The sequence below is a fragment of the Pelophylax lessonae genome, assembly GCF_965119305.1.
Source record: "Pelophylax lessonae genome assembly, chromosome: 11".
Lineage (NCBI taxonomy): Eukaryota > Metazoa > Chordata > Amphibia > Anura > Ranidae > Pelophylax > Pelophylax lessonae.
In genome coordinates, this window is record NC_138778.1 from 145019413 (window position 1) to 145045353 (window position 25941).

The following is a 25941-nucleotide window of genomic DNA, read 5'->3' on the forward strand; positions in this document are numbered from 1 at the left end:
CAACCAGGTCACCTGACAAGTCGCGGTAGTGTGAACCGGGACTTATGGTGAACTGAGGAATGTTCTGAGAAGCATTGTAGCAATTTTTAGTTGATTACATTGGCAATTGATGATATGATCATACTTTCTTGGATTGTGCTGTTCTTTATCTTTGCTTTCTGCTATTTTCCCAGGATAAACACTGCCTTGGCTCCATTATTCTTTGCAGACCAGTTCCTACAGATGTCCACATCTCTGCCTTCTGAGAACTTATATGGTTTGGGGGAACATCTCACTTCCCTTAATTTAAACACCACTTGGTCCCGCCTCACATTTTGGAACAGAGATATTTCACCGGAGGTAAGGGGAATGGAACAGTTTATTGAAGTAAAATAAAAACTCGGGGGTTTCGTGTCTACAAAACCAAAGTCAACTATGTGCATTGTAAAAATTGTAAGCCTACACTTTCGATTCAATAGTTTATAGTTTTGCTTTTGGAGCAGAGCAAAGCCATCTTAAAACTAAAGATATTTACATGTATCATTCCATCACAACGCCAAAAAAAGTAGATTTATTCTTCATTTTAGGCTAGTGGGTGGAACCATGCAAGTCATTTATTTGCATCTGTGACCAATTGTTGATGGCTCTGTCCACTATTCTGAAATGCAGTATAATCCTCCTATGTTTGGATATGTAATGGAATGAGACATAATTGGCTTCAGTTTTAAGAAGGCTCTACTGTGTTTCACACTGAATGGGTTAAGAGGGGAACATTTTGGCTCCTTTTAGCCAACCTTACAAATTGTATTACCGTAATTACCTAAAGAATACATATTGTAGGATCTGTTTGCATCCACCTGTATAATTCCAACCATAGTGCAATTTTTAGAAAACCCTTTCTTTGAGAAGATGAATTTACAGTGCCCTGTGCCAACAATAGTTAAGCAGGAGGAACTCTCTACTTGGCGTGGAGCCAGTCTAAGCGTCCGAAGGGTGTCCATAGCTCCGGCTGGATGTTGGATCATGTTCTATATATGTGATAATCTTCCTGTAAACAAGTGAGTGCAGTGTGTGGGATTGTTTTAATAAAGCGTGTGGAAACGGTATCACACTAGTGGAGCATTTTTTTTTTCATGTACGGGAGTTACATTATCCGAATGGGTGTTTGTGGCCGTCCGGTGGAGTAATGCTTCTTGAAATCCATACATTTTAAGCCTGATCCATGAGAGTGGGGGGGCATGGTCATTTGGTGAGTGTTCCATTCAGCTACTATCCTGGCATTGCGTTGGTGGAGAGTGGGGTGTTCCCCATAATATCACAAATTATTTCTGTTCCATGGATATAATTTGCACTTATTTAGAGTTCATGGACTTTATGGACTATTTTGTGCTGAGGACTGAATTATAAGGTCATTTCTTATGATATTATTGTATATGTGGGTCCTAGCCCAAGTACCAAGTTTGTGAACAACTGTGTGGTAGTGAGGGGTTCCAACCATCCTTGCGCTTCTGCTCTTTGTGACATATATCTTTTTTACTATATACATCAAATTTTATCCAAAAGGCATTGAACTTGCAGTGGAAAAAAAAATAGGACCTACGGGACAAGTTCTATTTCTTGGCTTTTCATGGCTGAGTAGTTGTGAACCAGTTGTTTTAGGCTTTGCCTTTCTGGTATTTGGTTCCCTGTATACTGTGTTCATTCACACACATCTTATACAGTATGTAACATTCCCTAATCTGTCATGAGAGCTTGGGATCCATAAATATCAGTGTGTTTTGGGTCAATAACATGCATGAAGGAAAGCTTGAGAATTTTTATTACGGTTTTGCTTACAAGACGATTAAACCCAGAGAGTTAGCGCAAATGACCTATATACAAGATTCTCCCGCACTTATTCCTGAGTTAGCGTAAATGACCTATATACAAGATTCTCCCGCACTTATTCCTGAGTTAGCGCAAATGACCTATATAAAAGATTCTCCCGCACTTATTCCTGAGTTAGCGCAAGTGACCTACAGTGCCTTGCGAAAGTATTCGTCCCCCATGAACTTTGCGACCTTTTGCCACATTTCAGGCTTCAATCATAAAGATATAAAACTGTAATTTTTTGTGAAGAATCAACAACAAGTGGGACACAATCATGAAGTGGAACGAAATTTATTGGATATTTCAAACTTTTTTAACAAAGAAAAAACTGAAAAATTGGGCGTGCAAAATTATTCAGCCCCCTTAAGTTAATACTTTGTAGCGCCACCTTTTGCTGCGATTACAGCTGTAAGTCGCTTGGGGTATGTCTCTATCAGTTTTGCACATCGAGAGACTGAAATTTTTGCCCATTCCTTCTTGCAAAACAGCTCGAGCTCAGTGAGGTTGGATGGAGAGCATTTGTGAACAGCAGTTTTCAGTTCTTTCCACAGATTCTCGATTGGATTCAGGTCTGGACTTTGACTTGGCCATTCTAACACCTGGATATGTTTATTTGTGAACCATTTCATTGTAGATTTTGCTTTATGTTTTGGATCATTGTCTTGTTGGAAGACAAATCTCTGTCCCAGTCTCAGGTCTTTTGCAGACTCCATCAGGTTTTCTTCCAGAATAGTCCTGTTTTTGGCTCTATCCATCTTCCCATCAATTTTAACCATCTTCCCTGTCCCTGCTGAAGAAAAGCAGGCCCAAACCATGATGCTGCCACCACCATGTTTGACAGTGGGGATGGTGTGTTCAGGGTGATGAGCTGTGTTGCTTTTACGCCAAACATAACGTTTTGCATTGTTGCCAAAAAGTTTGATTTTGGTTTCATCTGAACAGAGCACCTTCTTCCACATGTTTGGTGTGTCTCCCAGGTGGTTTGTGGCAAACTTTAAACAACACTTTTTATGGATATCTTTAAGAAATGGCTTTCTTCTTGCCACTCTTCCATAAAGGCCAGATTTGTGCAGTATACGACTGATTGTTGTCCTATGGACAGAGTCTCCCACCTCAGCTGTAGATCTCTGCAGTTCATCCAGAGTGATCATGGGCCTCTTGGCTGCATCTCTGATCAGTCTTCTCCTTGTATGAGCTGAAAGTTTAGAGGGACGGCCAGGTCTTCGTATATTTGCAGTGGTCTGATACTCCTTCCATTTCAAAATTATCGCTTGCACAGTGCTCCTTGGGATGTTTAAAGCTTGGGAAATCTTTTAGTATTCAAATCCGGCTTTAAACTTCTCCACAACAGTATCTCGGACCTGCATGGTGTGTTCCTTGTTCTTCATGATGCTCTCTGCGCTTTAAACGGACCTCTGAGACTATCACAGTGCAGGTGCATTTATACGGAGACTTGATTACACACAGGTGGATTCTATTTATCATCATTAGTCATTTAGGTCAACATTGGATCATTCAGAGATCCTCACTGAACTTCTGGAGAGAGTTTGCTGCACTGAAAGTAAAGGGGCTGAATAATTTTGCACGCCCAATTTTTCAGTTTTTTATTTGTTAACAAAGTTTGAAATATCCAATAAATTTCGTTCCACTTCATGATTGTGTCCCACTTGTTGAATCTTCACAAAATATTACAGCTTTATATCTTTATGTTTGAAGCCTGAAATGTGGCAAAAGGTCACAAAGTTCAAGGGGGCCGAATACTTTCGCGAGGCACTGTATATACAAGATTCTCCCGCACTTATTCCTGAGTTAGCGCAAGTGACCTATATACAAGATTCTCCCGCACTTATTCCTGCAAATTATAATGTACCTACCATAGTGGGCAAAGGTCCAGAAAATGTTGCAGTAATATCAAGAACATACAGATTCTCATTCCCCTAAAACACAGCCGAGGAGTCCATTGGATTCAGCATGAACACATAGCTGCTCCTGCTAAAAGCACGATTCCAACAGTCTGTTCAAGAGAAGTAGAATAAAATGCATATCATTCTGGCCATTGAGATAAAGTTCCCTCTTCTCCAAATTCTATGGCTTCCTGAATGACAGCTGTGGAGAACAGTACAAGGCCCAGGCTTTGTCAAGAGCGGCATCTTCCTGCTAAACGGTGTATGAGTCTGAAGAAGTGAAGGGGATCCTCTATTTATTGGGGGACGGGGAATGATATCTCTAGGAACAGAGCAGTGAGGGCTTATCCTGAACAGACTACTGGATCTGTGTGTTTACCAGGAGAAGCTGTGTGTCCATTTTGAATGCTGGAACTTATCTTTGTTTAACAAGGTGTTTTAGGTGTTTGATGCAACATTTTCTTGGACTTTTGAACAGCAGCTGCAAATATATCTTAGTGTTTATTAATATGGCCCCTTAAAGACATCTCCTATGACAAAACACATTGGGGAGGAGCCGGTGCTGATGTTTTCACTTCCGCTGGATGTAACAGAGATTGATTTTTGCTGTGACTCTGTTAAGTTTATTCAATGTGAGTACCTTTGTTTATATAATAAAACAAGTTTAATAGTTTTACACTATGGAGCTTTGTGTCGGTTTTACATTTGAATGGCAGCATATGTTGAGTGGAATTGCTGGCAAAACTTGGATCCTGCAGGTTACCTTGGGGGTTCCAGTCCACTTTACAAGATTATTACAAAGGCTCTTTGGTGTTCATGAATGCTGTAGACCTCTTAAAATATGGGGTCTTCCTCTCTGGTAAGCAGCTGAGTTCATTAGTGGTGGTGAAACCCATGGGGGACTCAGTGGTTTGTAAGTGTGACTTGGTCATCACTTATGGATCATACTGAACATTATGTTTTATGTACTTAATGCACATTTAGGTGATCACGCATTGTTTATATTTATTTACCTGAATTAATTTTGCAGATATATCATATTGCTGAGTATTTATGGATCCTTTTTTTTCCAACAATATTTTATTGTAAGCAAGTAAAGAACATGACATAATAATGGCATAGATCAAATACATCTGTCTCATATGCAAAGTACATTTTAGTTACATTTTATACATGGCAAGAAAAAATAACCACTCATGAATCCATCGGTCTGAGCATCCAGATGAAACCTCCACAAGAAGTTCTTGGGGCGGTTTCAACAATAGCTTGGGCAGCCTGTGTATCCGATCAATCGCCATATCACTTAGTGAGACATCTGGGAGAGCCTCTTGCATTATGGGGTTTAACCGTCTCAGGAATTCCTCTGATTTTAATATTATTGCGTCTAGACCTGTCTTCAAGGTCCGCTACTTTCGCTTTAAGCCAGGTGATGTCATCCTCATGTTCATTATGGGCATCTACCATATTGTTAAAAGTATCTGCAAATTCTCCCATTTTAGTCTCCTTAAGCTCCTTAAAGACACCATCATATCTTTCAATAAAGAGTCCATGACAGGTTTGCCTGTGGTGAGGAATGAGGATATGGTGTCATGGAATTCCAGGGTGTCATCAACATTTTCTCCCTGGGCCCCTTCACTCCCTGGAAGCTGCAGCCTGATTTTAGATTTGGCCGGGCTAGCACACTCTGAGCGAGGGGTAGATGCTGCCTGTGCCCCTGCTAGCATGTCAGAGGTTTCCCTAGCTGCCAGCAGTGTCCCTTGAGGCTGAACAGAGGAAGGGGATGTGTGAGGAGGCAGCGTGGCGCCGCTCGTAGAAGCACCGGCGCCATCTTGCCTGGGCGGCCCACCGGGTGAAAGAAGTTAAGGAGCTTACCGGGCTTAGTTTTCCCCTTTCACTTCCCCGGGACCTGTGTGTGGCTTCCAGGCATCTTGAGGTGTATTTTGTGCGAAGATGTGATGACCCTATGCATCTGATATGGCTCCGATCTGACTGCTTGGCGAGGAGCTGTGCAGTTAAGCGTCCATCTCTTTTGCCGGCCGGCTCCACCCCCCTTCGGTTTCAACAATAGCCACAAATAGTATAAATGGTATTACATTTATAACTGGAATCTCATGTTTGTGAAATGACCAGCTCAGTAAGGGGAGTAATTAAACTAACCAGTTAGATGGTTGCAAAAAGAACAAATCATTTTTGCCTCCGTAAATCGCATATTAGAAGTTCTATTTGGTGTAGGCCGATGTTGTGAAAAAATAGAGAAGAGAAGCGTGATGTTTTGGATTTGGGGTTGTCTGAATGATGAGAGGGATGTAGGGAAAGATACAGTGTAGGAAAAGGGGGAGGGGGGACAGGGTTTGTGTATGTGTGTGTGGGGGGGGGGCAGAAGGGAAGGAAGCGGGCTCACCTCCTTGGTCTCTACGGTTAGCAAACCTAAGTCTATTGGGTATAAGTATACTTGTATAATGAGGAGGGTACATTAGAGGAAGTGGATTCAGCATTTGGAAGTGGATTCAGCAGGCCCATACGGGTGAGAATTTGGTTGGGGTATCACGTGCTATACAGATCAATTCTTACATTTCTGCAATTTTGCTTATTTTATTAATCTTAAAGTTAAAATTGGCAGAATGTAATACACAGCCTTCTGTTTTGTGTCATTTGCCGATCTCAGATAACATTTCACCATCTAGAAGGCATCTATAGTACCCCAAGAGTGAATATTAATCAGCGCAAAACCACAAAAAGTAAAATCAACAATTCAAAAAAACGAAGGCAGCAAGCATTCAGTGTCTACACATTACACCAAAAACTAAACAAAAAATCAATAATGCTGCGCCAAAGAAAAAGTGACCCAATCAATAAGTGCAAATCAATACATTATCGCATGAGTGGCAAATTAATGATGTGAACCATGCAAGCAAAAGTGCGTAGGAAATAAATAAATAACAATGTAAAGGTCATAAACTAGAAAAGAAACCCATTTGGTTCTAACAGATCGTAAATAAATAAAGTGCTCAAATGTCCCAATATAAAATGCGTCATGTGACTTCGTCAGCAGAGTTCACGTTGCGTCATGTGACTTTGTCAGCAGGGGACGAAGTCACATGACGCAACGTGTATGGGGGAAGAGCCTACTTGCCGTATGTCTATCCTAGGAAGGTCTCGCCTGCATTTGCTAGCCTGCTATTGTAACTGCACTTGTTTAAGTGCTCGCCTGTGAGTACCCTGTATGCTTTTGTTTTACTTTAATAAACTATTAAACTGAGAGCATTAGATCCCTCTTCCTTTTTTCTACCCGGGATCTGGAAGCTGTTCCGCGGGAGATTGGAGGTTTGGAGGAGGAGAGAGACGCTATTTATTTATATACCGCTGTTGCTTCTATGACCCTACACGGGTCTATTATTGAGGTGAGCTGCTATAAGAGCACTAATCGCTGAGAGCACCGGGATGAATTGAAGTGGTGTGGAGCACTCATTCACTGATATACATAGTATATGCTGTCCAGGCACTGCATTATTGATTGAGATCCAGCACTTTCTCTGTTTTATATTGGGACATTTGAGCACTTTATTTATATATTTAAAATCTGTTAGAACCATATGGGTTTCTTTTCTAGTTTACGAACTTTACATTATTTATTTATTTATTTATATGTGATTTTCTACGCACTTTTGCTTGCATGGTTCACATCATTAATTTGCCACTCATGCAATAATGTATTGATTTGCACTTATTGATTGGGTCACTTTTTCTTTGGCTCAGCATTATTGATTTTTTGTTTATCTACAGTACCCTATACATTGTAAAATTTGGTTGTTTGTTTAAATACATTGTGACTCCAAATACCCCATAACCAAGTTTTGCATATAAATAGGTAAAGCAAACTCCCATGGCTGTTCCAATAAGCCTTCAAGTAATATTCATAAAAATAAAAACAAAATACACTGCACTTAATCAATGAGAGGGTAGAGTTATAATATCAGCAGCTAGCATAAGAAAGTTGTTGTACCTCAACTCAATACAAAATGAAAACAAAGTATGCAGCGCTTGATATAATAATCACAATATCAGTCAATGTTTGAAATAGTGATAAGCACAATAGATCAAAAAAAAACTATAAATCAATATATGGAAAGTCCATGAGGAAAGGAGTCCTATAAGAAGTCCAAGAACCAGGTGATGAGTTTGAAGATATGACCTCCACCTAACACCAACAAGTGTGGCCTCTTACCAGAATCATATGATCCCCATTACAGGGATCTCAATACGCCTTTGAAAGGGACTCCTCGCACCCCACAGTGGATGGATGGATGTAAAATCTTCTCCTACAGGAAATGCCTCTGCATGCTCAAAAATGATCCTCTCATGGGAATGGTATTAGCCCAGATAACATATGAAAGAAGAAAAACTCCTCATGGTGTAGTATATTTAAACACAGACACTTTATTTGTTAGAGAGCCAATGTAACACTCACATTAGATTGGTGTAAAACGAGCATCAACGGTCAAAATCCTGTGGGGAAGCCATGTAGTGGATGGTGTGGTAGCTGCAGCCAGGTAGCCTCTAGCTGGAAACAGATAGACTCTGGGGAGATGTTCACAGAGCAGACGTTTCCGGTCCCCTACCAGTTTCGTCAGATACTGACGTCATCAGGGGGCATAAGCAGAAGAATTATTCTCAAGGATAAAGTGTATGCTTTTTCTTATGAAGTTCGCTTGCTTTGTATTAAATTGATCTTCTTGAAAACGACAAAATTTAGGCCTAATATATGTGGAATTAATGAGTACAGGGAGGAGAAGAACCATATGTATTTGGGATACCAATCCTGTAAAATTTTTAGAATGTGGGTAGAATCTTTCTATGACACATCAATTTTTTATACATATAAACCCAAACAGATGGTAATATGTTCAAGTCATAAGAAGTGAGGTTTTTGAGTGAAAAGAAATCTATTTCAGTAATTTTATTCCTTCCATTTATAATTTTTCTCAGAACTAACATACCTCATATGTAAACCGCTCATTTTTTTGTGCCTGTTGTATCCCTGATATGTGCCTGTTGTACCATGTACTTGTGTTAAAAAGTATTCTGTTCTATTTGTATTGCTTCCTTAGTGTGGAACATCTGGTGATCCCGCCAGTTTCCCTGATTCCTATTCCAAATGGACAATGGAAGCACATCCATCCCAGCAAGGTTCCTGGCCATGCTAGGAGCAAGCCTGCCTGTCTTCCAATGGCCAGGACTTGTGCTGACAACCCCCCCCCCCCTCCTTCACAGCCATTTACTAGGAAGATCAGTATGCTGCTGTTTCTCAAGCCCCACTCCTCTAAGCCCCTTATGCCGATGAGAATGGAGGTAATGTGATCACATATAAAAGGGTATTTATAATGTGTATGTTTGTGTGTATAGAACACACACCACACAAATGTTTTGCCTTTCATTTCTATTGTAAACTAAGATGTTTTAGAGCCGGTTCACACTGGGGCGACTTGTCAGGCGACTTGGTCGCCTGACAAGTCGCCGTGGGTCGCCTGCCATAGATTAGCACAGGACCCGTTCTAATAGGAGCGACACAAGTCGCTCCTACTTAGAAAAAGGGTCCTGTACTACTTTGGGGCGACCTGGAGCGACCTGCATTGACTTCAATGATATGAAGTCCGTGCATGTCGCTCCGAGGTCGCGGTGCGCGCTGTGCACCGCGACTTCACAGGTCGCCCCAGCAAGTCGGATCGCCTCAGTGTGAACCGGCTCTTATGAGGTAAAGGTTCACAAATACTTAAGGAAAAAAGCAACATTTTTGGCTTCTGTGAGGAACATCTCCTGGATTCTCCAACATTTATACATGGCACTTATTATAATAAATTATGTTAGTTCTTTACCTGCCGCTGATTATATCCCAAATCTTTTTGTATTTCTAGAAAGGTACAAACCTCTATGGCTCTCATCCATTTTACTTGGCCTTGGAAAAAGATGGTTCTGCTCATGGGGTTTTTCTTCTTAACAGCAATGCAATGGGTAAGTATTATTTGGGCTAAATGGTGTAAATGTCTCTAATGCCATAGATAATGGTGGAAACAGTATTTAACCACCTCAGTACTGGGCACTTTTACCCCCTTCCTGCCCAGGCCAATTTTCAGCTTTCAGCGCTGCCGCATTTTAAATGACAATTACGTGGGCATGCAATACTGTACCCAAACAAAATGTTTATCATTTTCTTCACACAAGCAAAGCTTTCTTTTGGTGGTATTTAATCACCACTGGGTTTTTTACTTATTGCTAAATAAACAAAGACTGAAAATTTTGAAAAAATTTACTTTTTTCTTCATTTCTGTTATAAAATTTTGCAAATAATTTTGCAAAATGGGATTCTTGACTTACCGTAAAATCGATTTTCCTGTTCAATTATGGACACAGCATCCACCCCTCTGGTTGAGTTGTAATTCTTCTGACACTGCTTGTAACAAAACCTGAGTACCTATAGCAAAGTGAGGGAGTATACCCCCTGGGACTGCCCATTTGCGTACCCAGACTTTTTTTCTGCCCAGTGTCCTACTCCTCTAGGGAACAGTATAACCCAATAGTTAAGAAGATCAGGAGCTGTGTCCGTCAATTAACATCAGAGAAATGGATTGTATGGTAAGTCAAAAATCCCATTTTTTAAAACAACACTAACAAAAGTAGGACATATTTTTTTGTTATACTTTTGATAGCACAAAATACAATTATTTTTGCAAGACAATATTACCAAAAAAGCGTATCACTTTGTTATCTTACAGGACTTGTATATTTTCAAATGTTTTTATTGTTTTATCTAGGTATTAACCACTTATCGACTGTATAAGTTATATAGCGGCTAGGGTGGCACTGCTGCTCACGTACCTAGTACATGATTAGACTCTTCCAGGTAGGGGGTGCGCAGGCGTTCCACTGACGTCCCCCTGTGTCCGATGTCTGCTGGCACCCGCTGGTCCTTTGGTACAGAAGAAGAATGGAGGTCTGCCTATGTAAACAAGGCAGATCGTCATTCTTTCAGGATCTATGCCTTCCCCTAGTAAAAGCACATCCCATACTGCAGTAAAATACCAGCTAGGCAGAGAGTTAACCCTTTTCTCACCCCTGATGTTAACCCCTTCCCAGCCAGTGTCATTAGTACAGTGACAGTGCATATTTTTTAGCACTGATTAATGTATTATTGTCACTGTTCCCCAAAAAAGGGTCAAAAGTGTCAGTTAGTGTCCTACTGGCAGCCACAATATCGCAGTCCTGCTATAATTCGCTGATTGCCACCATTGCTAGTAAAAAACAAAACAAAAAAAAAAACGAATAAATAAAAATATCCCAGAGTTTGTAGACATAACTTTTGCGCAAGCCAATCAATATACGCTTATTGGGATTTGTTTTCCAAAAATATGCAGCAGAATACATATTGCCCTAAATTTATGATTTTTTTTCAAATTTTTTTTTATTGGATAAAAGGACATACATTTTATTTGGTACAAAAAATAAAGTAAGGCGCTGTAGGGATACTAATATGTGATAAAAATATGTATATGTGAAATAAAATAAAATGTGACTCAATAGTGGTGTTAAAGCCGCGTGACAAAATAAAGTCCGATGTGATAATCAAATGTACTACAGACATACAAATTAATAGTAGTGATAAATGTAAAAACAGTCCATTTAACAATAATAATAAATGGTGCTCTCCACTCAGTGACCACAACCAATATCACGCATTTTTCTGCATAATCATGTTATGCTCCATCACGTGAAATGGAAAATGCAAACGCCAACCAAACTCCCCAGGTCCAAAGGACCACAAAGAAAAACCTCATGGAAATGATTATTAGAAGGAGAAAGGTAAAACTAACTATAATTGAATTTAACATTCTAGCCCTTAAAGAGAAAAAAGCCACTTTTGTAGATACCCAAGAATATACAGATAAAGTGAAATGGATGCAAAATCTCATTACAAAATATCATAATGAAATTAAAAAGAAAAAAATGATAAAGTATCAGAGAGACGCAGAGGATTATAAAAAAGGATTGGTGTATAACTGGTAGGAGAATCGTAAAAAGCACTCAGTTCCAGGGAACCGTCCATTGAGAGAGATGCTATCCCTCAAGACATTAGGAATAATATATCCATGAGTTTCAATGTACTACCAAATGGATGCACACAGAATGCCCCTGGAGGGGGAGCAGATAATAGGCCACAGCCCCCAAAAAATGGTACAGGAAGAGGGGGTGCACACAACCCTTCCTACACAGTTCCTGTCAACAATAGGTTCTCACCTTTGAGAGACCATTCCTCAGGCTCTGGGATGCATCAAGCTAATGTACCCAGGAACTACCACATACCCCCATATAGAAGTAACCAGGAGCGGGAACATCAAGGATTTATCCCCAATGACCACCCTACAATGGACCACCAAGGGGTAGAGGTAGAGGTAACTATTGGGGGAGAGGCTTCCAGAGACTGTATTATCAACAAGGGGGGTGGGGACCCCCTTCAGCAGCATCAGTGTGAGTGGAAAAATTCTCACTCTACCCAATATCATCAGGGGGAATGGAAAAACTCTTATCCAACTGACTCCTACCCTCCTAATGAATGAAGGAACACACAGCAGGAGTACCCACAGCACCAGGGGGAGAGAGGGGATGGAAGGACAATTATTAGTAGGCAGCCTGACAGCCGTGAATATCTGCAGCTCGACAGACCCAGGCCGGGACTGGAAAAGGAAAGGAAAAATGGAGGAAGAAAACTGGAGGCCAGGTGGGGGTGAGTCAAAATTTATAGTTAAAGTGTACAGCCAAAGCCTACAGCCATAAAAACTAAAGCATTTCCCCTGGCCAGTCATTTGAAGGAAAAAAATAAAATATGCTGTTTCTAGGACTAATAGGCCATAATAAATGGTGGGACTTTCATAAAGAGAAACCTACAGTACACAGTTAAAGCTGAGGGGAAAATCAGCAGGTCTTAAGCAGGAAAAGACAACAGAGGATGATAGCCCCGCCTCCTACCTTAAAGAGACAGATCTAAGGATATACAGCACTGGAGGTGGTGAAGTACATGTGCTTTAATACTGCCTAGCCTCTAGTGACTGGGATAGGAGCATTAGGCGAGCAAACTAACGGACTGTTTTGGGTCTACCAAATGGGGGGGGGGCCCACCTAGACATACCTAGAGAAGACCGCTATCCTCCCCGGGCTAGCTCTCCAGTAGCTGGTTTCTACGATGCTCCGCACAACTCTCCCCCCCCTTCCTTCTTTTTTTTCTTCTTCTCTCTCCCGCCCCCAAAATGAGCTCTAAGACCAAAGGTAAAACTCTTAAAGAAAATACAAGTGCAATTAAGAAATGCCTGACCCAGGAAGGAAGCCCAGGGAACAAAAAACAACAAGGGGCAAATAATAAGAGGAAATCAGGGGGGCAAGATGATAAGCAAGCAAGAGACTCCATGGGGAACATTCAAATCAAACAACACATGATACTGGAATGGAAAACGAGATAGAAGTACGTAGGATGGAAGAACGAAATGTAAGCCCCCAATTCCCAACTAAAGTGGAAATAGCCGAGATGTTTAAAAAAATTGGAGAAAACCATTAAAAAGGAAATATCAACGCTGCATGAAAACCTGGGACATATGTTGGCACGGCTAGAAGAATCCGAGAGTAGAACGGAGATACAGGCGGAGGAAATAGAAGAACTGAAAGAACAAGTGAAGAGTTTACAATTGGAACAAAAGAAGATTTATCTTATAAAGCAGAAGATCAGGAAAATCAGAGTAGGAGACAAAAGAGAATATCTAAGGGACAAGATGAGTAAAGTTTTTAACCCTCTCTTGGGCAAGCTAAAAAGGACTATACTGAAAATAGATAGGGGTCCATAGGAGCAGGAAACCCCCAAATATACCAGCAGACGCCCCTAGAGACATAATTGTGAGATTTTAGTGTTCTGAGGAAAAAGCACAGATTTGGGAAAAATTGAGAGGAATAACAGCAATGGACTACGGGGGGAAGTTTAAAGTATATAGAGACTTTGCCCCAGAAACCCTTGCCAGAAGAAGACTCTTTAAACCCCTTCTTGAACAGATGTGGACAAAAAATATAAAATACAGGATTTTATAGGTATAGATATAGGATGTTATGAAGAAGCAACTAAGAGGATTCCAGTGGGAAAATTACAATGGCAATAAACCCCTCAATGAAGTAAAAATAGAGAACATTAAAGGGATATTGGGGGAATGCCCCATCGACAGCCCTGAAAACTCCGGATAGACTAAAGATGGGAAAAATCTGGGGAAGGTGGGGATGGGATAAGGGGAGAGTGGGGAAGGGGGGATGGGATAAGGGGAGAGTGGGGAAGGAGAAAAAGGAAATAAGACAAGATAAGTAGGAGAGGGGAGCCCCATTTTCGGGGGTATAGCCGAGGGGAATATTTACAAAATAAGTGAAAAGAACCTGTCGGACCACTCGGATCACTAGGGCGCTTCCGGACCCGCTCCCCTCGATCAAGGGAGGGGGATCAGCAGGTGTACGTGAACATAGTCAAACCCCAGGAATGTGGAATCAATGGCGGAAGGAAGACTAAAGGATTCCCTGCCGAATCTAGGGCCTGGTAATGACCAAAAATTCTCTGGGAGTGTGTGGTGGAGGAAATGGGTATTTGGCGGAGGGGGTGGGAATGTGGGGGAAGGGGGAGAGGAGGGAGGGAGGGTGTCTCGTTTTAGGTGATATCAATGTACTCTTATTTCCCTCCCTGGGAGGTCCCTTTTCTCTTTTCTTCTATGAGAATTATTGCCTCGTGGGATAAGCCTTTGAGAGAGCAGCCATGATATGGATGCAGTGGGAGGCACAGAGAAAATGTAACAAAGTGGAACAGAAACTTAATATGAATAAAATTAAACTTCTGACATATAATGTGAAAGGTTTAAACACCCGACTAAAAGACATAAGATCCTTAAAGCGTAACTCCACTTTTGTTAAGGAAAAAAAAAAACATTCCCTTCTGGGTGATCTCTGTGCATTACAAGGATTATAACAAACTTTGTTGCAGATTCCTATGTTTTGCTATTCTGAAGAAATCATTGTTTGTTCCTCTGTAGCTCTGTGCTGAGTAGGTCAAATGGGAGTGGTTTCATAATTATCTGTCAGCTGTGGCAGTTGCAGGGCTCTAATGCGGAAAGCTGCTGGGCCTGCATCCCTTTAGACATGTTCCTATTGGAAGTTTCTCAACAAAAATGACATTTTTGTTGCAGGGGATGCCAGAAATCTGACTTGTATCTTAGGCAGACTTCTGGGAAATTGGTGAGCCAATCACACAATCAGGAAATGATGTTTCTGGGGTGTGGTCAGTACACATTCTGTGTACAGAACACCTCCAGGTAGCCATATTGCATTGCATTTTCAGAAAATTACAACAGCTGCAGATTGAAAAGGAAAGGTAATGTTTAACAACATTCAATTACAATATGATTTGTGTCGCAGTTGTATACGCTTTATTGTTTTTTCTTTATTTGATATTTTTTTCCCATGAAAGTGGAGTTACCGTTTAAAGAAATTCAGTGACTTCCGGTTCCGGCGCTCATGAGAGAGGAGTGAGCCTCCGCAGCCCCGCTTCACCCGCCGCCGAATAGTTTAAAATTACGGGGACCGAGGCCGCCCGGAGCGTGCTTGCCTCCGCATCCCTCCTCCCACACACCAGGGGCTCTGGATGGACAAATTTGTGGAGCGCCAGCGCCCGCCATCTTCGATCGGCACGGAGCGGCCCGACACAGCCAGTTTACCTCACGCTGTCTCCAACATGGCCGCGGCGGCTACCACACAGCGGGAGGGGGAGGCGAGTGACTCCCTCTCTCTCTCACAATCTGCTCCTCAACTCCCGGGTCTCCATATGCCTGCCCAGACTGCGGAAAACACCCAGGCTGACCCGCAGTACCTGAAGATGGCAGAGGCAGTGGCACAGATCTTGTCCCCCACGATTAAGGCAGCTATTGAGACGGCCATCTCACAGAGCCTGTCACAGCTGCAAAAGGAGCTGACCTCCCACAGGCAACAAATCCAGGAGGCTGAGCTGAGGATTGCATCCCTGGAGGAAGAGACCCTGCTCAATAGCAGGGATATTAACAACCAGGATAGAGCACTTCAGGCATTGCAGGATAAAATTGAGGACTTGGAGAACCGCTCCAGACGGAATAATCTCAGAATCATTGGGGTGCCTGAAGCGGTTCAGGGGGCAGAGCTTCTCACTCTCTGCACAGACACTGTTCCCCGAGCCCTGGGTCTGCCATCCCCCTGCATTGTGGAGAGGGCACACCGGGTAGGGGCCCCGAATGAATCCAGGAAAAACCCGCGGCCCATCATCGCCCGTTACCTGAACTATGCGGACAAGAACACCATCTTACTGGCATTCAGGAAACAAAGACCCTTACAAATCAAAGGCTGTTCTATTCTACTCTTCGCAGATTACTCCGCCGAAGTGTCCAGACGACGCAAGGCGTTTGCTCAAGTTTGCTCCTCCCTTTTTCAACAGCAAATGCGTTTTACCTTAGCGTACCCCGCTATTCTTCACGTTACCACACCTGGGGGTGAACGCCTGTCTTTCCATACGCCGTCTGACGCGGAGCACTTTCTTTCTTCACTATCCACTCCGATGGAAGAATCCTCATCTCAATCCAGAAGAGAGTCTCTGGTTCGCAAGGCCCAATTGACACCCGATAAGGAACCACCCAAAAAGGGCAAATATGGCCACTCCGCCGTCCGCAGATCCCTCCTGTGAACTTTGACGGCCGAGTTCCCAGTGGTCAATTTTCTCAGATACTGACGTTCTGGTAGCCCTACCATTTCTGTACGACAAACAAGTTTACAGGCGTCTGGGTGGAATCCTTTGCCTATTTCGCTGTTTTACTTTTATTTTATTTTCTCTTTCCAGGTATCGCATTTATCCTTAGGCCTGGTGTTTTTTGACTTGTTATAGAGTTGGCTCATATACTTGTTATTTGCTTGCCTACAGTTTGTTGCTCATTCCTAATCCTTAGAGGGATGTTAGTAGTTTTCCCCTGGGTCCATGTACTGAGCATACAGTGCATGGAATCTTCGCTCCTCGGAGCGTACTCATCCCCTACTGCCCGTCACCACAGGCATATGGGTGTGGGGCAACGCCTGCACACTTCCTCTCCCTGAGAAAAAAGCGAAGCCTCATGATTGGTTTCCCCTTTTCTTTAAGACCTGCATCACACCTTACCACTGACCTCCTCTGCCAGGGTTACGCCACACCCCGGCACAGGCTCCTGTTCCTTATCTTTTCTTCTCCTGTCTTATTCCTACAACAATTGTCCTATCATGTCCCCCCTTCCATGAGTGTCCTTGCTGACGGTAATATCTTTGAGTTACAAAACCCTATCAACTCTCCTCCATGGCCACCCTGAAGGTTGTATCATGGAACGTGAAGGGCCTTCGCTCGCCAAATAAACGCATGATGATATTGCGCCATCTCAGGCGTTTGAGGGCGGATGTCGCTCTCCTCCAGGAGACTCACCTGGGGGAGGGAGACATGCGTTTCTTGCAGAAACTCTGGGTTGGGGAAGCGATATGCTCCCCTGCCTCGGGTCGCAAGGCTGGAGTAGCCATCCTGTTGAATAAGAAGATCCCCTATGACATCCTAGACACTAGCAGGGATGATGCTGGTAGACGACTGTCTTTATTGCTCAAACTTCCTACTCGCACAGTACGGATCTCAAATATATATGCCCCGACACCCTCTTCCACTATCTTTAACAGTGACACCGCGACATGGTTGCTTCAGGACCCCACTCCCTTTCATATAATAGGTGGCGACTTTAATGATGTCATGAACATATCAGTTGACCGACAGCAAAGGAGGACGAGGTCTCACGGCCCACGCCCAGCTCTCCACGCCAGGGAAACCCCCCTGCACTCCATGATATCTGCCCTACACTTGGTTGACGCGTGGCGTCTTAGCCACCCCACAGATCACGACTACTCCTTTTATTCCCCACCCCAGGACTCCATGGCCAGGCTAGACTATCTAGTCATCACCCCGGAACTTATCAGACTCGTTGATAGCACGGACATACATGATATTGCAATATCGGACCACTCCCCGATATCCCTTTCCATCTCATTAGCAGCTGCCACACCTCCCATGGGAACTTGGAGATTCCCAGTGTTTCTCACACACAATAAAGACTTCCAAAATCACGTGCAATCCTCCTGGCGGGACTATGCTACCCTCAATCAGGAGCATTCCACCGACCCTATCCTTTTCTGGGAAGCGGGCAAGGCGGTCCTGCGAGGACATATTATGTCATATGTTTCTACATATAGGAAAGCTCTTGCTAAACATTACCTAGAGGCGAGCGAAAAGTTACACCGAGCCCAATCCCGTCTCACCACATCACACTCCCCTGAGCTCAGGGATGAGTGGTACGAGGCTAAAAAGAACTTCGACCATTGGGCAAACAAAATCGAGGAATCTAAACGTTCCCGATTTATGGCATCCTTTTACCGCTTCGGGAATAAACCCGGAAAACTACTTTCCAGATTGGTCAAAGGTCCCTACAAACCCACGCACATACTGACACTCAGGAACGAGTCGGGACAGCTTACACATTCTCCTACTGACATTAGCGGTATTCTGGAAAAATACTATAGCACTTTGTATAGCAAAGACCAGGTAAATCTTGAGGCCGCCAAAAATTTTCTGGACACTGTCCCTCTCCCCTCACTTACAGAAGCCCAATTGCTAGAAATCAATGCACCAATAAGCTCGGAGGACATAGCTCACACCATATCTCATATGGCATCTCAAAAAGCGCCGGGCCCAGACGGTTACTCGACGGAATTTTTCAAAACTTTTAAGGATACCCTCCTACCCACTCTCACTACACTGTATAACAATATGTGGCAAAATGGTACTTATCTACCCACGGGCTCTCAGGCTTACATCAAACTACTATCCAAAAAGGGCAAGGACCCCACTCAACCAGGCTCCTATCGGCCAATATCCCTTTTAAACATTGATGCTAAAATTCTATCAAAAATAATAGCTTCCAGAATAGCACAGGTTCTTCCCACACTCATTCACCCCTCCCAAGCTGGCTTCGTCAGGGGGAGGTCGGCCACTGCAAATATCCGCAAGGTCTTGGCGGTCCTTGAACATGCTAAAGCTAACCCTACTAGTCACTCTGCCATAGTGACTTTAGACGCCGAGAAGGCATTCGATAATGTTAATTTGGACTGGCTCTTCCTGACCCTGGCGAAATTTGGGTTTTCCGGCAAGATAACTGACTTCTTAAAAGCTGTCTATGCTTCCCCCTCAGCGCGTATCTTCACGTCTTTAGGCATATCAAACCCGATTACATTATACAAGGGCACACGTCAGGGCTGTCCCCTTTCCCCCTTATTGTTTAACATGGCCATAGAGCCCCTTTCCAGGTACTTGTTGACCTCGAACACAATCCACGGTGTCCCGCTAGGTCAAACGGAGCTCAAAACTGCACTTTTTGCAGATGATCTGCTTATATTCACATCTCAACCTAGTACTGACCTCCCAGCGTTATGTTCGCTGTTAAAGGAATTCAGACTATTGTCGGGGTTAAAAATTAATTTCGATAAAAGTGAAGTCCTCCCACTAACGCAACCAGTCATAGACCACTGGAATCACTCCCTCCCTTTCCCTTTGAACCACCATCACATCACCTACCGGGGCATCAAGATTGGCCGACATACCTCTTCACTTTACCAACTGAACTATGTCCCACTTTTGGCAAAAATTATTAAAGAATTGGAATTGTGGATGACTCTGCCCCTTTCGTTCTTTGGAAGGTGCCACCTGGTCAAAATGATTAGTTTCCCACGTCTGCTTTACCCCCTCCAAACCCTCCCTCTCCTCCTTAAACATAAAGATATTAATACTCTAAACAAAGCCATTATGGCCTTCCTCTGGAATAAGAGGAGATCAAGGATATCCATTGCCAAACTGCACCTTCCGAAGAACGAGGGGGGAGCTGGCTTACCCAATATTAGGCTGTATAACTTGTCTTGCCTCTTACGCTATGGTCTGGATTGGATCACCAAATCCTCAAATTATTCCAACTACCACATTGAAACTCAACTAGACTACCCATGGGACCTTCCTGGAGTGCTCCATAGCACCTTTACAGCATTGCCCGTACACCTTCAACGACACGTACTCTTTCGAGACACTATGATAGCATGGAGGGAAATACGGAAACGTTTGGGAGTTCCCTCAACCATCTCTAAACACCTGCCTCTTCATGGCAATCCATTATTTCCACAATTTATGGAATATGCTTCGTTCCGACTCTGGGAACAGAATGGACTAACGCTGGCTCATTCCTTGGTTAGACCCTCGGATCTCTCTATAAAACCATACACGGAACTTGCAGGGGAATATAAACTGCCCCCATCACATCTGCTATACTACCACCAGGCAATAGCCTATGTTAAATCTTGTTCACCCAGCCCAGCTAAAAGTTTCCAAAAATCAGTCTTAGATGATTTCATCAAGAACAAAAGTTACAACATTTCCGTCCTATATGATCAACTACTTGTAAACTCAAATAAAATCTCCATGGAAACTATGTTCGATAAATGGGGTGCTGTCTTCCCCCTGGAGGATATTGCGCCTAAAATACTGCAAGGTTACCTACGGCTTAGAAAGACTGTGCTAATGGAGACATGGAGAGAGACCCAATTCAAACTGATTCACAGAGCCTTTGTTCCTGCTCTATATACCAATGACCCGAGAACTCCTGCAATCTGCCCTCAGTGCGTTGGAGAGAGACCGACGTTGGCCCACAGATTCTGGCATTGCCCCACTATTTCTTGTTTCTGGGACCAGGTGATGACTTTTATACAGGAGGTTCTGGGAATCCAGCTGGAAAAATCCCCTCACTTGTTCTTGTTTGGCTACGAAGAGATATCACAGTCCTCTAATCCTCCAAATCGGAAAGGTAAACGGCTACCCCCTTGGACCCATTTATGCACCTTAGCAGCCAAAAAAGCAATTCTAAAGACTTGGACTTCCAACACTCCCCCGTCGATTTCCATGGTTTGCAATGATCTTAAAGCACTTCTTCACATGGAAAAAGGAAATCTGGACACTGACAAATTCTCGTCAATGGAAACGTTTTTCTCCAGATGGCGCTCTTTCCTGCTATACACCTTTCGAGCAGATGAATTGAAAGATTTGATGGTCCCCTTCCAATTCACGGAATGGTATTTAAAGGCCTCCATATCAAATACATTAGGCGGGCTGAAAATTTAAAGGCAACACCCTTCATGTTCCCTCCTTCACAGGACCTAGCTCATCACCTACGGGTTGACTCCTTCAAGCTGGATCTCATGGATACCCCTATTTCCTCCCCCCCCCCCCCCCAACTATAAAACATACTGTTATAATGCGAATAGACTATGTGTGTAGCTCAGCCAGTAAGAGTCACTTTTCTGTACTTAGCTGTTGTTTTCTTTACATAATTGACGTTCTCCTCACGTCCCATGCGAGAGTGTCAATCTCTTTACCTATTCCTACTCCCTCCAAATCCCCCCTCTCACAGTGTCTTTCAGGTTACGTTTACTGTTACCCCTGAATATAACATGTGTGATACTGTTATTATAAAATATAAAATGCAGGAACTCTCTGTCTGCATACATGATTGTTACTGTTTCAAGAATTTTGCTTGTTATTTGTATGCAAAACAGACCTTGTGATTGTTTCCTATGTTCACTAATAATAAAAATATATTTAAAAAAAAAAAAAAGAAATTCAGTACTACACAGCAGGAATAGTTTTTTTTTGCAAGAAACTCACTTATCACATGACTCAAAAATCTAATTGTATTCAAGTTCAGTTTGGTATTATGCAGATTCATCATTGAGAAGGGCGAAAGGGGTAGCGATAGGATTCGCAAATGTTGTAAGGTTTAAGATAAGAGAAAGAAAGATAGATCTGGATGGCAGATTTGTGTTTTTGAAAGGGAAACTATGGAAGTGACGCTGGCAAATATATACTGCCCTATTAAGAACCCTACGTACTACCTAAGACAGACTCTGGGGAAACCTAACGAATTTAAAGATGGTAAAGTAATAGTTGCAGGAGATTTTAATCTTGCTATGGATCCACAGCTCGATGTGTCTTCCCATGCGGAAGGAGTAAAGCGGAGCACCTTTTTAAAGTAATCAAAAAAATACTGCACCAACATCAACTAATAGATATCTGGAGAATCCAACATCCCACAGTTAGGGATTACTCATTTTACTCCTCCGCGCATGGAACTTACTCAAGGTTGGATTATATATTGGTGGACCACAGATTACTGGAGGTAATGGGCAAAACATCTATTGAAGCAATAACTTTTTCGGACCATGCCCCCATAACGGTGGAAATAAAGATGGCAGAGGTAGTTGACAGGGAATATAACTGGAAACTAAATTATTCCCTAATACAAGAACAGGAAATTGAAAACAAACTGAAGCAAGAACTAGAGCTCTATTTTAAGATAAATATGACGCAGGATGAATCAATTGCAACGTTATGAGAAGCACATAAAGCCTACCTCAGGGGTGTTCTAATATCGATAGGGACTCAAAAAAAGAAAGAGAGACTGAATAACATAAATAAAATATTAAAGGAGCTATTTGAGTTAGAACAAAGGCATAGGAAAGGGAATGAAAAAGAAATACAACATCTGTTAGCATTAAAAAGAGATGAATTAAGCACATTAAGGGAGCAGGAAATTAGGAGAACCTTCAATGGAGTAAGTAAAGAGAGATATCAATGGAGAAATAAGCCAGAGAAATACTTGGCAAAAATGAGTAGAAAATCTGTGGGGTATATAAAGAGAATTAGGCCCCTTTCACACATGGAGTCCATGGCGGATCTGAACGGTCCCCCCATGCATCTATGGGGCATCGGATGTCAGCGGAGACATGTCCGCTGACATCTGATCCGATCTGATCCGTCAAAACCGGATGGATAGAAATCCTATTTTCCATCCATCTGGCGTATCGTATGAGAACAGACAGACAGTCCGTTCTCATCCGATTCCCCCATAGAGATGCATGGGGACCTGACAGCTCTGTCTCCGCACGGATCGATCCCCCGCTGAGAAAAATGGAGTCCGCCTGGCGGACTCCCTGTGTGAAAAGAGGCCTTAAAAAGAGGATGGGAGACCTAGTGCATTCAACAAAGGACATAGCTGAAGTATTTCGGAAGTTTTATAGTGCGTTATACGCAGTAAGATCCCTGGGGGAACAGGTAAATGATTTAGAGAGAAAGATACAGGCATATCTAAAAGAAGCTAAGCTTCCTCAATTAAAAGAAGTAAAATTGTTAGAACTAGAAAGAGATATATCTCAGGAAGAAATTTTAAAAGCCTGGAAAGAGTTAGCTGTAGGAAAGAGTCCGGGGCTGGATGGGTTTTCGGCAACTTACTATAAAAAATTTAATGAAATACTTGTTTCCAAATTAGATATTTAATGGAATTCATTGAAAGATGGAAGGAAGATAAGAAAGGAGTCATTGCTAGCTCACATCATAGTAATACCTAAGGAAGATAAGGACCCCACGCGATGCTCTAGCTATAGACCGATATCGTTATAAAATGTAGACCTAAAACTATATGCAAAAATACCCACCACCTGGCTGAAGGGTCTAATGTCAGAATGGATACATACAGATCAAGTTGGGTTTGTGTTAGGGAAGGAAGGAAGAGACAATGGGGTAAGAACATTGTGTCTCCTACAAAAAAACGAAAAAGAAGGGCCCCCAACTCGTCTCCTGTCAGTAGACGCTGAAAAAGCGTTTGACAGGGTAGACTGGGGATATATGATAGCAACATTGGAGGAGTTAGGTATTGGACCAAGAATGATTCAATGGATTACAATGCTATACAAAAAACCAATGGCAGAAGTTAAGATAAACAGGACATTGTCACAGGTTTTTGAGCTGAAAAATGGTACGGGACAGTCCGCTTCAACAGGAAGTTATTCAGCAGCCACAGAGGGTAGTATATAAACACAGAGAAAATGGCCGCTGAATAATTTCCTGATGACGCTGATTGTGAAATGCAGTCTGTGTGATTTGCTTAAATTTCTAAGCACTTGATTATAGTCTATATTTTCTATTCTTTTGCTGAGAATTGCTGAGACTATCGACCCACTGTTGCCCATATGTTTTGTTTGTAGATGTTCTGTTGCAGCCAGCTCCAGCCTTGACTTGGAGAACCACAGGAGGAATCTTAGACTTTTATGTCTTCTTGGGCCCAGACCCTAAGGCTGTAATACGACAGTATCAAGAAGTTATTGGTAAGCATCAACAATTTGTACATACTGTTCATTAATTTACTATTGAATTGCATCATATTGGAGAATTTATTGCAATCCTTACACTTCACTTACTGTACCTTTTTGAGCACAAGTCCTTTAATTCCCCCTCCTGATTGCCTCCCTCTCAAAATTTTCTTCAGCCCCTATGCAGTGATCTTTTCTTTGTGGCCTCACTCAGAATTACACAACCCTTCTCCAGAATATGGCTATTGACGTGGCACATGCTTGCCGCAGCCCTATTCATTTCTATGGGAAAGCCATACTCAGAGCCATATTAGATTGACCTTTTGATTTCACTCACAGCAGCCTCTAGGCAACTTTTTGAGAGTAACCTCATTTAAAAAAACCCTTTATTAAGCAACTAATGCACTATACCCCATGAAGGGCAATGACCTCTTTTAGACTCCAAAGCAATGATCAATGCAGGTTTAGCCTTCTGGATCATGTAACCACACAGATCTCACTACTATGCCAAGGCTGGGATACTTTGAAGGTTGAATTATTTACAATGTCATTTAATTACCAAAAATGAAAGAGAGAGAGGTCACGTTTAATATGTTAATATCAAGCAAGTTCAGGTCTAAGGACGCTATAACAAATTTTTAGGTTTACAAAGGCAAATATAATACACGGCCTGCTTAAAGACAAAAAAATCGCCACCTGGAATTAACTAAGCATTTATCTAAACTAAGCATGCAGTAAGTATCCTATTGGATAGTTTCTGCATGTGCCCAAAGATTTAGGTCAGCTGACCACCTGAATATACTGAATGACGAGGTTATTCCATCAATGGATTTTTTCTTCCCTGATGGCATGGGCATATTTCAAGATGGCAATGCCAAGATTCATCGGGCTCAAATTGTGAAAGAGTGGTTCAGGGAGCATGCGACATAATTTTCACACATGGATTGGCCACCACACAGTCCAGAACTTACCCCCATTGAGAATCTTTGGGATGTGCTGGAGAATGCTTTGCGCAGTGGTCCGACTCTCCCATCATCAATACAAGATCTTGGTGAAAAATGAATGCAACATTTGAGAAGCGTATCAAAACAATGCCACAGCGATTGCATGCCGTAATCAAAGCCAACAAAATATTAAGAGTGTGTGACCTTTTTTTTTTTTGGGCCAGGCAGTGTATATTAGCATATAAACCGAAAATAGATATAAATAAATAAATACATTGTTAAAGTAGGCACTGTCAAATTGGCCTGTCAGTTTGCCTACCCAGCAAGATATACTCTCTGATCCACACTCTTTCATAACCTCCCCGCTTCCTTGGAGCTCTCACTCCTTTAGTTTATTGAAGCGGGGCTTCTGGATATGAGGGAGCATGTGGCCTTCCAATCCAATGGTCCAATGCAAAGACTGAACATGTGGGAGGGGCAGTGGTGGTGTCCTGTAAGAAAGATGTGAATTAATACACATCTTTTGCAGAATGCTTGCTCATCTTAGTTATTCTTTATGGGGCCCATTTGCATCCTTCGTTGGGATAACGCAGGGGTGGGGAACCTACGTCCCGGGGGCCATATGCGGCCCTCAAAGTCATTTGGTCCGGCCCCCAGTGCAGCTGAGTCTGTGTCTCTCAGCTGATCTGTCAGAATGGAGCCGATGCTTCCTGTATAGTTCTGGCTCCATTCTGACAGTCTGAGTGAGTCACAGGTGGAGTGATATCAAATGCACTCCGCCTGTGACCAATACAGGAAACATCGCCTCTTCCTCAAGCGCGGCGTTGCTGCTAGCCAGCAGCACACATAGCAGTACCAGCCAGAACCAGTAGTACCAGCCAGAGCCAGCAGTACCAGCCAGGAAATACTCACAGCAG

General features: G+C 42.7%; 1 protein-coding gene across 1 annotated transcript in view; it reads left to right on the forward strand.

The window, feature by feature from the left end:
- GAA (alpha glucosidase) overlaps positions 1–25941 on the forward strand; it is a 193319-nt gene that overhangs the window by 43113 nt on the left and 124265 nt on the right. Inside the window, exons 4-6 of the mRNA XM_082271730.1 lie at positions 174–339; positions 9665–9761; positions 23976–24095. Coding sequence (XP_082127856.1) covers positions 174–339; positions 9665–9761; positions 23976–24095 — 383 coding nt within the window. The remainder of the gene's footprint in view (positions 1–173; positions 340–9664; positions 9762–23975; positions 24096–25941) is intronic.